This window comes from Bos mutus, chromosome 7 (assembly GCF_027580195.1).
Source record: "Bos mutus isolate GX-2022 chromosome 7, NWIPB_WYAK_1.1, whole genome shotgun sequence".
Lineage (NCBI taxonomy): Eukaryota > Metazoa > Chordata > Mammalia > Artiodactyla > Bovidae > Bos > Bos mutus.
Window position 1 is genome coordinate 47501676 of NC_091623.1, and position 13385 is coordinate 47515060.

Here is a 13385-nt window from a genome sequence, read left to right on the forward strand (position 1 = left end):
CAGCGATGACATCGCCTACCTTGTGCGAAACCTTTAAAAGAGCAAGTGAGCTCCTTTAATATGACAGAAGTGTTTGTTGGTCAAGACTTTAATTTTTGTAAAGTGGTTGTTTATCTGGCAAACAACGCTGGCTTCTCTTAACATTAAGCAGGAGGCTCAGAAAACCTGCATCGAGTCCCCAGGTCCAGGGAGCTCCAGCGGGATGGACACAATGCTGTCAGGTTGGAAGTGAGGTGGTGTGCCTGCCAGTCAGACCTAGCGTTCACATAAAGGTCAGGAGACTTGAAGGACCAAGGTGCTGACTGGGTGAAGGCTGAGCCCAGTGGCTGTTCCCAAAGCTGTTGTGGTGTCTCCAGGCTGGGGCTGAGCTGTGGAAGTACGGTTGCAGGCAGAATGCATCGAGGTTTATTCCAGATGCAAGGAGCAGGGCTGTGATGGCATTGCCTAACCCGCCCTGGAGTAGGACAGTGGGGGGCAGTGTGGTGTGAACCTGTGTCCTCCCGGACCCCACCCTGTCCCCCGCTGCCACCAAACCAGTTGAAGTGCGCTTCTTAGGGTTTCTCTGACACAGACTGCACCCTCCCGCGCCAGCCCTCCAGGGCAAAGTTAAGTCGGTTACCTGGAGAGAAACCTGATCCCGAGGCTCTTCCCAGGGACCCCTCCCCTCTCCACCCCAGGTCTTTAGCAACTCGGCTCCAGTGGACTTGATTTGCACTTTCTTTCCTGGCGGCTCAGATGGTAAAGCGTCTGCTTGCAATGCCGGAGACCTGGGTTCAGTCCCTGGGTGGGAAAGATCCGTTGGAGAAGAAAATGGCAACCCACTCCAGTACTCTTGCCTGGAAAATCCCATGGACGGGGGAGCCTGGTGGGCTGCAGTCTATGGGGTCGCACGGAGTTGGACACGACTGAGCGACTTCACTTTTTTTCTTTTCCTGGCTTAATCCTGCCCTGCCAGCCCCCACCCCAACCCCCGGTCCTCAGGCACGTGTGCTTAGGAACCATTTGTTTCTGTAACTGGGTTAAAGTTTCATCTGCTTCAGTAATTGAGTTTATAGCATGTAATTTCCTTCTATAAGGGGCCTATTTATCTCGAGAGTGTGTAGGGCTTTTAGAATGATGTAAATTTGACCCATGTAGTTGGGACAGACTGACCCTGCAGTAACCAGGATGCACTTGACACTTCTTGAAACTAAATTTCTTCTGATTTGTCAAAAGGGTTAACCTTGAGTCCTGGGCTTGGATTGAATTAACACATTCACATCCTTTTTTTGAAACCAGTTCTCTCTGTAGTCAGTTCTGCTGTAATGCTTGTTTGGAAAAGCAGATGTGTTCTAACACTGCTGGTACAAGGGCACGCGGTTTTGTTACATGAGATTTTGTCCAGGAGAAATGCTAGGTCTGGGGGCTTGGGAGCCTATGGCCCACAGGCTGGTGGCCTCTTTGGGTAAATAAAGTTTGATTGGAACACAGCCATGCCCATTTGAGAACAAACTGTCACAGTTGCAGGGCTTGAGTGACCATGGCTGAATGGCCTGCAGAGCTGAAAATACTTACTGTGTCTCTTTAAGAAAGTTTGCTGACTCCTGTATGAGATGAATCCAGAAAACTGCTCGCAGCTAAAAGAGCACCTTCTGGGACCCAAAGCAGAGTGCACGGACCTGAGATGTGCACCACAGCACGCCCATCCCCTTCTGGGTTAGACAGCCTCCTTCCTCCTGAGTTACTGTTGCAGTAACTCAGAAGCTGCACCCCACCCACAGTCACAGCAAACACCAGCTCTCCCCCAGGTGAGACACAGGCTTCGGGCAGCATTTGTGTGTTTCTTAGCTATTTAACACATTACCGTTTAAATATCAGCTTCCAGACTCTCTTTTTACTGTTACTGATGAAGTTTTGTGGTACTGCTCCATCGTTTGTACAAGCCCTGTGTTTTGACTGCATGATTTTGCACCGTGTGGCAGTTTTTAGGAATGTATATCCTGTACTCCAGCAGAATTTCTGTGCCCTGAAAGCAAACAGCAAAAGGCGTGGTTTCACTGATAACACTCAATAAAGTTGTGAACATTTAATATCTCATTTGGACCTCAGGGGCCAGAGCGAGCGGTCCGACCCCACTTCCTGCCTGTGAGGAGCTTCCTGTGTCCTTTGGACACGCCTGACTCTGGGTGGTTGATGGGCGTGTTTCAGTGGGCACTGCGCAGAGGAGCCTGGGCTTCCGTTCCCAGCGCCGTCCCTCCCACTTGCTGTGTGACTTTCACCTGCCTCAGTTTCCCTTCCTGTAAATCAGGGGCTGATGATAGCACTCACCTTGCACCTGAGATGACCCATGCGCGGCACATAAATGCCCAGTGTAAGCCATCTTGTCTGTAAACGAAGACCCCACATTTCTGTAAACAGAGGAGCATTAACCTTGGGTTGGGATCTGAAAGTGCCAGTGTTGAAAGGGAGCCCATGCTCCCCAACCCCCACCCCGGCCCCTTGGCTGGCGCCCCTCTGGAGCTGGGGACACACCAGGCAGGCGGCAGTGGCAGCTGACGCCAGGGGGCTCAGACCTTGCCGTTGCGGGGCTCTTCCTGGCCAGACCTCCCCACGGGTGCCTCTGTAGCCACTGGCAGGGCAAGTCTTAGTTCTCTGAAGTGGGGCCGCCACGGAGGCATGAGGACGGCTGTCCCACTGGTGTCATTTCAGGCCCACCTTGTGCTTGTCTCTCCAAGGTGAGGGGAAAAGAAGATTTAAGCATGATTAACAAAAGGCCTTTAGATTGTACGGTGGAATGTTCCATGGTGGGCAGCTGATAAGTATGCCAAGTAGAAGACTGTTGAACCTGGTTGCAGGCCCACTGGACTCGGATTTCCCCCCGTGTGGGATGACTGACTGGCCTTCTACCCACAGAGACTCTTGGTGAGTGTCACCTGCCCTCATGTGTGTGGGTGTGGTCGGTGCCCACCCGCATTCCTGGGCTGCAGCAGGGAGAGCCTGTTGTCCCTTGAAGGCCCATGGAACTTTTAGCCAGGTGGCGGGCCAGGGGCCCTTCTGATGATATAGAAGAGAAAACATGCACATTTCTGGAGTGTCTTTAAGTTTTCAGACCACTAAGGGTTCAGATGGCACCCCACTCCAGTACTCTTGCCTGGAAAATCCCATGGACGGAGGAGCCTGGTGGGCTGCAGTCCATGGGGCTGCTAAGAGTTGGACATGACTGAGCGACTTTACTTTCACTTTTCACTTTCATGCATTGGAGAAGGAAATGGCAACCCACTCCAGTGTTCTTGCCTGGAGAATCCCAGGGACAGGGCAGCCTAGCGGGCTGCCGCCGTCTATGGGGTCGCACAGAGTTGGACACGACTGAAGCGACTTAGCAGCAGCAGCAGCAAGGGTTCAGATGCTTTTGAACTGTCATGTTGGAGAAGACTCTTGAGAGTCCCTTGGACAGCAACGAAATCAAATCAGTCAATCCTGAAGAAAATCACTCCTGAATATTCATTGGGAGGACCGATGCTGAAGCTGAAACTCCAGTATTTTAGCCACCTGATGCGAAGAACTGACTCATTGGAAAAGACCCTGATGCTGGGAAAGATTGAAGGCGGGAGGAGAAAGGGATGACAGAGGATGAGATGGTTTGGATGGCATCACTGACTCCATGGACATGAGTTTGAGTGAACTCTGTGAGTTGGTGATGGACAGGGAGGCCTGGTGTGCTGCAGTCCATGGGGTCTCAAAGAGTTGGACACGACTAAGCGACTGAACTGAACTGAAGGGTTCAGAACTCAGCTTCAGTCAGTCAGTATGACTTGGGTTTCTTTTTGAGGATATCTTTTGCACAGGACTAACTGTGGCCCCTCTCCCTCTGTCTGAGATTCCCAGCTCAGCTGCTTTGGCCTATGCTGTTCCTCTACCTGAACCATCTCCCTGGATTCCTGTTCCTGCCTTGGCCTCAATCTGTGAGGCTCCATCTCGGTACGCTTGCCTTCCAGAAAGTCAGAATGCAGGGGTTTTTAATTAAAGCCCTTGACTGACTTGCTACATTTTGCCATGTAAGCCATCTCCAAGAGTCACCCCCTTCATGAGGCTGATTAACAGAAATGTAGGTCTAACTCAGCAGCCCGTCCTGAACCCATACTGCTCGCTCACACTGAAGATGAAGACAAATGGGGGATATCAGCCGTGGGGGAGGTGACGCCCCTGAGCATTGTGGGATTTGCTGCTGTGGGCTGTCTCAGTGAGGAGTCCTTTCAGGGAGAGCCTGCTCTGATGCTGTGGCCTGATGTCCCCTGGGGACAGCTAGTGACCCAGGTGGAAGGTGGGCTGTGGGGATGAAATAACGGGCTCAGGTTTACTGCTTAGAACTCAGAAGTTGCAAGTGGGCCAGAAGGTGGACTTGAAAGCTGCCAGTAACAAGTGGGAAGGTGGCAGCGGCATCCACTCTCCGTCCGCTGAAGGTCGAGGTTCCTCTTGGGCTCTTTGTTTGCCTGTTGGAGGAGCTGGGCTCCTCCCTCCACGAGGACCGACTCCCCTCACCGCACCTCGTGCCTCTCGTTCTGTCAGTTCTCACCCTCTGCAGTGGGCATGTTTGTTTAACTCTTCTTTTTATCTTTGTTTTCTTTGACTACAAAGAAGCTGATTGTCACTGTTAAGAGGAATAATTCAGTACAGAAATGCTTAATATAGACAGTGAAAGTTTCAGAGGGTGAGTGTTGTGGATTTTAGTCCAATTTCTTTCAGTTTCGATTTTAGTGCGCTTTTAGTATCTTTTTCTGCAGGTTGTAACTAAGCTTTGTAAAACTGTGAATGGTATCATACCATTCTGCAACTTGATTTTCTCACTCAAGGTTTTACTGATGTCACTGTTTCTCTTCACCCAGCACATGTGTGAGTTGTGGAGGGGAAACTGAGGCTCAGGAAGTAACAAGCTCCCTTGCCAGTTGCTCCCTAAGGTTCATCCTTGTTCTCTGCTGTATCTGGTGGGGGCTGGCCGTTGGGATCAATTTTTTATTTCCCAAGTTAAATTGCATCCCTTATATTTGGCCTTAATGAGGTTTGACATGATTTAAAACTCAAGAGCTGGTGTTTTTGGTGTGAGTTCCTTCCAGAACACAGCTGCTGCATCTCTGCCACTGTCTCTGAGAGACAGGCATCAGGAAGTAGCTCAGGCCGAGAGCAGAGTAAGGTCTCTGTGCTGGATGGGGAGACGTGTGCCTGTCAGCCAGGGGTTGTGGAGGGTGTGGAGCTTGGCCGCTGCCCAGTGCGGCTGGCATCTGGACCCTGTTGTCACTCAGCTCCGTGGCAGTCGCTGCACAAGCTCAGCCCCTTCTCTCCGCATGTCCCTGAGGACAGCGGCTGCGCCGTGTGCAGGCCCCACCTGTCCTCACGCTCCTAGCCTTTGTGCGCGCCGGCCCATCTCACTCCCACGTTCTTCCTCCAGATCTGCTCCATCTCTGTCCCACAAAGTCAAGTCCATCTTTTCTCAGCTGCTCAGACAAAAATTAAGAACAGCAACAAAACAGCCCTCTCTCACCTCCTGTCCAGCCGTTGGTTTGTTATGTTGTCCAAATCCTCTGAAGTTCACCCATCATTTGGTCATATCTCCCTGCTGCTCTGCCCCAGTGTGTCCCCAGATCAACCACATGATCGTTTAGAACAGATTGGACCCCTCTCCCCCTGACTTACCCTGTCCTCCATGCTCCACCTGAGGTCAGTCTGCACTCAGCATCCTCTTCCTGCCACCACCTTGATTTCACGCCCTTCTTTGGGCTCTGGAAAAAGCACCCCACGTCATCTGCTTTTCAGAGCATCAGCTCTTGTCACTTCTCCCAAACACATACTCCTAAGTCTCACTTTGCTCATGCCTGAAACAAGAGTATTACTAGTAATGTTCTTGCTGTTATGTTAGTAACAGTATACATAGCGTTTCCTAGTACAGAGAGTATTAATGATAACCTCAGGGTTAAGACTCTGACTTACACCTCTCTAAACCTCCCCTCTCCCAAATGAACCAGCCTGTGTGGGGTGCTGGTCCCCAGAGTCCTGTTTAAAAATATTGGTTCCTGCCATTGCACAATCACCCTTTTGGAGTTATTTATTTATTTATTTTTTGGAGTTATTTTAGAATAGATTTTCCACCTGAGGTCCTCAGACCAGTTGGAAGGTGACATTTAACTAAAAGCATCTTTTGGTAGAAGCAGTTGACATCTGCACCCCTCCCAGAGCCCTGTGTTAGCATTCTGCCTAGGACTTGGTGTAGCCCCCATGCTGGGATTTGTCTGTGCTGGGTGCTTGGGAAGCCTCTAGTGTAGCTGGAGCTTGTCCCTCTTGGGCCCAAGGACTACTTGGGCTGCGTCCTGCTGACCAGCCAGGTTTTGCCTGGAGAGAGTGAGAAGGGGGACGGAAGCCCCCTGGGTCCCGGCCCTGCTCCCCAGGTGGCAGCCTGTGCCCCGGGCAGCCTTGCGCCCTGGTGATGCCTCTTTTCGGCTGGCTGGCTGCTCTTGGGCTCTGCCGTGCAGGCAGCAGCCGGCTCGGATCCTGCCTCAGTTAGAGGGGCTGCTCTCTGCGGGCCAGCGGGTCTCCTCCAGCCTGTGGTGGAACTTAGGCGCTGTCACCTGTCACTGCTACTCTGCTATCCATCCCTTCGTCCTCTTCCCCTCACTCTCCAGGAGTTTTGAAGCAGATCCTAATTTGCCGGCTGGGGCGATATATCCTCTTCAGCTGCTCTTCAGAAAGCACCCTAGCGCTCTTCCTCGCTGCGTCTTGCAGAAATTGTCCGTCCTGCTTCATTCCTAGGTCACTCTTCGTTCCTCAAGGCTGGTTTCTTCCTCACAACCTCCCCCCACCCCCCCACCGTGCCTGCAGGGCGGTGGCCGCCAGCCCTGATGTGCTGGATTGGGTCACAGGTCCTTCCTGCTGAGAGGAGGGTGGGGCCCCTCCTTACTCGCACCTGCCCTCCCCAGGAGCAGTTGCCTGGCGGGATGGAGATTGGCTGACGGCAGGCCCCATGTGGGCACTAAGGCAACCGCCTTGTAGTGGTGGAGGAGGCTCCACCCAAGGAGGGGGAGGTCAGAGCCTGAGACTTCATCCCCCTCCACCCCACTGCTGTCCCCGCCCCCTCCAGCTGTGCACGTCCTTCGTGTCATGGGGGAAGGGTGCAGCAGCCGGGGCCCCCAACCCCAGCAGCCTGCCAGAGGCCCAGGGAGTGTCTGGGGTTGGCAGAGTTCCAGCCCCTCGGCTTCCAAGTGAGCTGCCCTGACGCTGCACACTGAGCACAAGCAGACGGGTCTCCCAGGTCCTCGGCTGGGGACCCTGACCAGACTGAGTCTGGAGAGAGCAGCCCCTTGGGACCACTTGTCCCACACCCGTGACGGTGAAATGAGGTCACTGGGGCACTGCCTCGCTGGTCTGATGGCCTCATGCAGAGCGACCTCCTTGTCCTCACTCCCCAGCTCTCCCCAGCCCCAACCTTGTTCTTCATATTGACAGTTGGGAGGAAGGGCTTCAGGCTGAAACTGGGGTTCAGATGAGCTTTATGGATTGGAGCCTGGGGCTTACCACTCTGGAGGCTGTCCTGGCGGGGGGGCCCTCTGGGCTGGCCAGACCGAGAGCCTCTTCCCTAAGGGACAGAATTTTCTCTGACAGCACTGGGGGACCTCCTTGCCTGAGATCCTGGACGCGCCACATCTTTACGCCCAGTAGGCTCCTCTCTGGTCCTGGAAGCACAGGTACCCACTACTCAAAGTGACCACTGAAATCTCTGCTCTCATCCAATTCCCCAAATGTTGGAACAGCTCCTGTTGTTTAGGCAGTGCCCCAAAGGAAAGTGACCGGTCCCTCCCACGATGAAGGAGAGGAAGGGAGGGTGACTTCCATTCAGGGCGTTGACTTGTCTGTAGCTCACAGGGAAACAGGACAGACTCAGCAGTCTGACAGTTTGTGCGATCTAGGGGGCTGAGGTGGGGTGGCAGGTGCAGGCTGGGGTGCCAGGAGGGTTTGGGGGCAGATCGAGGCCAAGCTGATAGCCTGTGCCCTTGAGCTTCAGAGTTCTCAAGCTCTGCCTGGAATGGGGAGCACCCTGGGGGGTCACATGGTCGTCGGGAAACCTTCTTGATTCCACCCTTTTGGACTGCCTGTGGGAGCAGATGTCTGAGTGCCCAGGCTCAGCCACGCTGGCCTAACACGTGTCAGACGGGCGCTCTGCCTCCTGCGCCAGGAGCATGGAGCAGCTGTCACTTCCCTTCCTTTCCGTTTGAGTCCAAGGCAGTGCCTTGCGCTGTTGCTCATTTGTGAAGTCGGCTCCTTTAAAGAGGTGGCAGATGAGTTGCCTCAGGAGTGTGTCCCACATACAGCGATGTGGCTCCTTCCCTGCCCTGTACCACCCCCCAGATTCCAGAAGTTGGGCTCTGAACTGATCCTGCCTGGCCCTACCCAGGACAGGCCTCCCAGGGGTTTTGCTGGGGAGAAACCCAGGTTCTGGGTGCCCTGCCTGCGTGGACACAGCCAGGAGGTCTTCAGTATGGGCACACTGCGGGGGTGGTTGGGGTTCCCCAAGGGGCTACGTGTTGGTAGGTGTGGGCATTGACTGTCCTGTGAACTGGTACTCCGGGAGTGGAGGGGCCTGGCAGCTAGATTCTTTTTTGTCCTGTGATGAACTCTCGCGTGGCTTCTTAGATCCTGACCATTGGAACTCTGGTTTCCAGTGTCCTGCCCTGTTGGAACATCAAGGCTGGTCTCTGAGCAGCCCCTTTAAGAGCAAGTACCTGTCCCAGACTGGGTTGTGGAATGCCAGCAGTCTCCCTGCAAACATCACTGCGGTCTTCCTTCACTGTCTCTGTGAGGGTTAACAACACTTCAGCTTGTTGTCTGGAACCGGTTCAGACTGGTTTTCTGGAAAGTGCTTTGTCTCTCAGACTGAATCCTGGGAAGGGTCATGTGGAGCCCAGTGATGTCATGGGATCAAAACCTGACTCAGCGTGTTTTTTTTTTCCCCTTCTTCTTTTCTTTCTTGTTTCAATCAAGATATGTGTGTGCTGCAGGTACAGGGTGCTGGCGGGGTGCTGGGCCAGGCCTCACCCCATTCAGAGTTCACTTTGTTGGCAGTCAAAGGGTTAAATGTGATTGGGTTGCGGGGGGTGGGGGGTGAGGTGAGCAGGCAGTGAGGGCTGCCCCTGGCTGAAGGGGGAGAAGGGTCACCCTCACCAGGGCAGGGCAGGGCTGGGCTTGGGCTGTGGCCCTGCTCCTGGGCCAGCACGTGCCCCCTCTTGGATTCCAGATCGCTCACGTCCAGTGCGCTTGATCCCGCCGGAGGGGGTCAGACCTAGAACAGTTTCCTCTATTTGCTCTTGAGTCTGGAATGCAGAGATTACCCCTTCTTTCTGACAAGCAGCCACCTTCCCTTGTTCCTGTCCCGGTCCCTGTAGGCTTCTGGTCCCGGACAGGGCAGTACATAGCTTGGCTTCCCAGATGCTCTGTTGCTCCTGCTCAAGGCCGCGAAGAAATGTTCTGGGCACGCTTTGTGGGCCCTTCATTTGTTGTGCCCACTTCTGCCATTGTCACGTGGTAGGGCAAACACTCCAAGCTGACATTGGGAAAAGTTTGAGAAGATAGCTACTTGGTCGTGCCAAGTTTAAATGTCGTGTTTTCCCCTTCCCCTAAAGTTCAGAATGACTGAAGAAGCATGCCGAACACGGAGTCAGAAGCGAGCGCTTGAGCGGGACCCAGTGGAGGACGATGTGGAGAGCAAGAAGATAAAAATGGAGAGAGGAGTGTTGGCCTCAGATTTAAACGCTGACGGAGACACGCGAGTGACGCCTGAGTCGGGAGCAGGCCCTGCCCAAGGGCTGCTGAGGGGGACAGAGGCGACGGCCATGGGCAGAGGCGAAGGGCAGGTGGGCGACGGGCCTGTGGACATGCGAACCACGCACAGGTGAGCGAGAGGGGCCGGGCACCGGGGACAGCCGGGGTGAGCAGGTGGAGGCGAAGCTGCCTGTCGGGCCTGCGGGAGGCAGCTTTTGGTGGGTGGTCGTGGAGACGGCTGTGGGCTACAGCTCTGACACCTGCCCACTGTCCTGGCCAAGGGACCTTCGTCCTGGGGCCCAGGCATCTGTAGTGTGGGGTGGGTGTCACAGGATGGAGCGGTAGCCTCCGTCAGCTCCCCTGCTGGGCAGCAGGTCTTAACTGAACGTGTACCTGTGTCCAGTTCTGTGCTTCTGGTTTATAGGGAAACTTGAGGTTTTCATTTGGTCCTGCCTCCCTGCTTTTCACGTCCAGGGCACCCGGGGCCAGAGATGCTGCCGCCCCCTGCCTGGGTCACTGGGCTGTGGGCAGTCTGGAGCCACCACTCCTCCTAGGCGGGGGATGTGGGAAGGGAAGCCCCTCTCTTCCCAAGTTCGGTACCATGTGCTTCACTGGTTTCCCCTTAATCAGTACTGACGGCTTCAAGAGTAACTTCCCCAATCTTCAACTTCAAAGAAATAAGACTCAGCTCACCTACCGCCGCATTTCTTCTCTCCCTATGAAAAGAATTGCAGCGCCCCACCCCTCCCCCTCCCTTCCCGGGTCCTCCCTTGAGCTCAGGTGAGCTCTGCTCTCTGCGGTGTTCACCCCTCTGTCCTGTGAGCCCCCCGCTGGTGGGCATGTGCTTGCACTGGTGGGCGTGTGCATGCGGCTACAGCCTCTGGGCAGCCCCTCAGCCGCCTGAGTGCATCTCCTGTCCTCCCCAGCACGTCCTCTGCTCTCTCCCTCCCGGCTCTGTTCGCCTGGGGTGGGGGAGGGGGCAGTAGGTGGGAGGTGCAGCTCTGGAGAGCCTGGGTGCTCTTCTCTTTCTTGTGCTGACTGATCCCACAGAGGGACCCCAGCCTGCAGGCTTTGTGTTAAACTCACTGGGGGTCCAGACGGTTGGTGTTCTAAGGACTTCAGAGATGGTCTGACTCGATATTTCTCAGCTTTAAAAATTTTACCTCCTCGAGATAAATGGAGAACTTAACTCCCTCCTGCTGGGGAAGCCCGTTAGTTGGGATGGTATGCTTTGTGTTCTTGCTACCCAGAAAGGCCTTTTCTGTCTGACTCTGCCTTCTGCCCTCCCTGTTTTGAAACCAGAGGCCTCTCTTAAAGTTCTGGAAATTAAATTGTGAGTTTGGGTCTGCTTTCCTTTCAACAGTGTCACATGTGGGTGAAGAGGGGGAATAGCCCGCATTTATGGAGGTTTGCTGGGTCCCTCTTATGTTCTAGGCGGCAGTGGTTTAGTCATTAAGTTGTGACTGGACTATTGGAACTCCATGGACCTAACCCACCAGGCTCCTCTGTCCAAGGCATTTCCCAGGCAAGAGTAGTGAAGTGATTGCCATTGCCTTCTCCAGGGAATCTTTCTGACTCAGGGATCAAACCTGCATCTCTCGCATTGCAGACAGTCTCCTGCATTGTAGGCGGATTCTTTACCACTGAGCTGCTAGGGAAGCTCTGTTTCTAGTTGTCTGGTCTGCATTTTTTCCCTGTAATCACCATGCTCCCCTGTAGGGCAGGCCAGGGAATTGTGAGGGCATTGTGAGGTTACGTGAAGGAGCATAGAAGAATGTGGAGAGCAAGCGGCAGACTAGCCCAGGCACACAGAGCAGGGGTCCTCCTTCGGGACGAGACACATCCTGGTGTCTCCAGACGTGAGGCAGTGTGAGGTGTGGAGAGTCTGGTGTTGGCAGAGTGGGGGTCAGCTCACACTCCCTGGCTGACCTTGGGTGGATGACCTTAGTCTGTGGTTCTTCATTTGTAGAATGGGTGATAATGTCTGCTTTGCATCTCTAGGTAACAGATGTGTACGCAGAAATTGACCATGGTGCGTGGCATGAGAAGTGTTGGTGACAAGTACTCTTCAGTTTTAAACTTAAAATAAGATGTCCCATAGAGAGCTTAGTGTCTCCTTGAGTGCCCACACAGAATGTTCTGTCTGGTTTGTTGGAGAGTTTTGACAGACTAATAGGATCAAGTCTAGCCCAGAACCATTCTAGAACTAATCATTTTTGGGGTGGGTGGCCATGGTTTCTGTGTTAGAAGCTGGTAGTCTTTGGATCCTCCTTGAGAGCATCTGGCTCATCCCTTGGGAACCTCCATACAGAGAATTTCATTTGATGGAGGTGTAGCATACGTGATAAAAAGTAGACATGTGCCACTTGGTATGTCACAAACCGATCTCTTTCTTGTAGCTCGAATCAAGAAATGTAATGTTTTTTACCCCCTCATACCCTCTTGTTGTCATTACCCTCTGAGTAACCACTCTCTTGACTTCGAACAGCAGAGGTTAGTTTTTCCACTTTAAATAATTGGAGTTATGTAGTCTCTAGCCTTTGCTTACTTTCATTCAGCATAGTGTTTGTGAAGTTTACTTATGTTGCTGCCTTTAATGTTTTACTTATTTTTGAGTCTTAGTTGCGCATGTGGCTCTTTCATTGTGGTGTGTGGACTTAGTTCCCCTGCGGCCTGTGGGATCTTAGTTCCCTGCAGGGACTGAACCCATGTCCTCTGCACTGGAAGGCAGATTCTTAACCAGGGGACCACCGCGGAAGTCCCCGAGGTACTTGTGTTATTGACTGTTGGAATAATCTTTTTTTCAGTGCCATGTAGTATTTTTCTAGAATTTCTGTTTGGCTCTTTTCATTTTATTAATGAATTCTTATTGTAGTATAATTGTTTTACAGTGTTCAGTTAGCTTCTACTGCTTAGTGAGATGAGCCAGCCATACATTCACATACATCCCTTCCCTTTCGGGCTTCCGTCCTATTTAGGACACCACAGTGCATTAAGTAGAGTTCCCTGTGCTGTGTCGTGTGTTCCGATCAGTTGTCTATTTTATATAGCATATCAGTAGTGTATATGTCTTAATCCCAGTCTCCCAGTTCATCCAGTACACCCCTTTCCCCTTGGTCTGGCTCTTTTTAAAACCTGCTTCTTTCTTTCATGCTGTTCTATTCTTATGATCCAGTTTAGGCATATTGAAGACTAGAGGGAGTTTCTGGTGGCTTCTAGCAGAGAGAATTTCCTTTTTCTTTAAGGAAGTGGCTGGTGAATTTAAATCAAGATACAACTTAAAAAACAAACTGCTCTGGGGGATTTCGAGCATGTGGAGATTGGTGAAGAGGCAGCAGGATGAGTTTCCTCTGTCTCTTCGGTTCCTCTTTTCATCTCTGGCATTTTTTTCTGACATAGTCTTCCAGTGTGTATGTTTTATTTTCAAAATGAGTCAAGACTGGAAGGCAGCTTCCAGCAGTGATTGAGTAAAGAGAGATTGTCAAATCCTTTCCCCCCGCAAAAACAGCTCTAAAGCAGGACAGAATTGACGGCCCAGCCCTCCCTCCTTCCCTGAATCAACTATTTCAGCATCCTGGAAATGGACCAGAAGCATGCAACAATCT

General features: G+C 52.8%; 1 protein-coding gene across 6 annotated transcripts in view; it reads left to right on the forward strand.

Annotated features, from left to right (window-relative positions):
* The window catches only part of GATAD2A (GATA zinc finger domain containing 2A), a 96502-nt gene that overhangs the window by 51995 nt on the left and 31122 nt on the right, over positions 1–13385 (forward strand). For 5 of the 6 annotated variants that reach the window (XM_070373416.1, XM_005910427.3, XM_070373418.1 and 2 more), the window contains one exon: positions 9642–9910. In XM_070373416.1, coding sequence (XP_070229517.1) covers positions 9642–9910 — 269 coding nt within the window. The remainder of the gene's footprint in view (positions 1–9641; positions 9911–13385) is intronic. The other variant, XM_070373417.1, reaches the window with a different exon arrangement.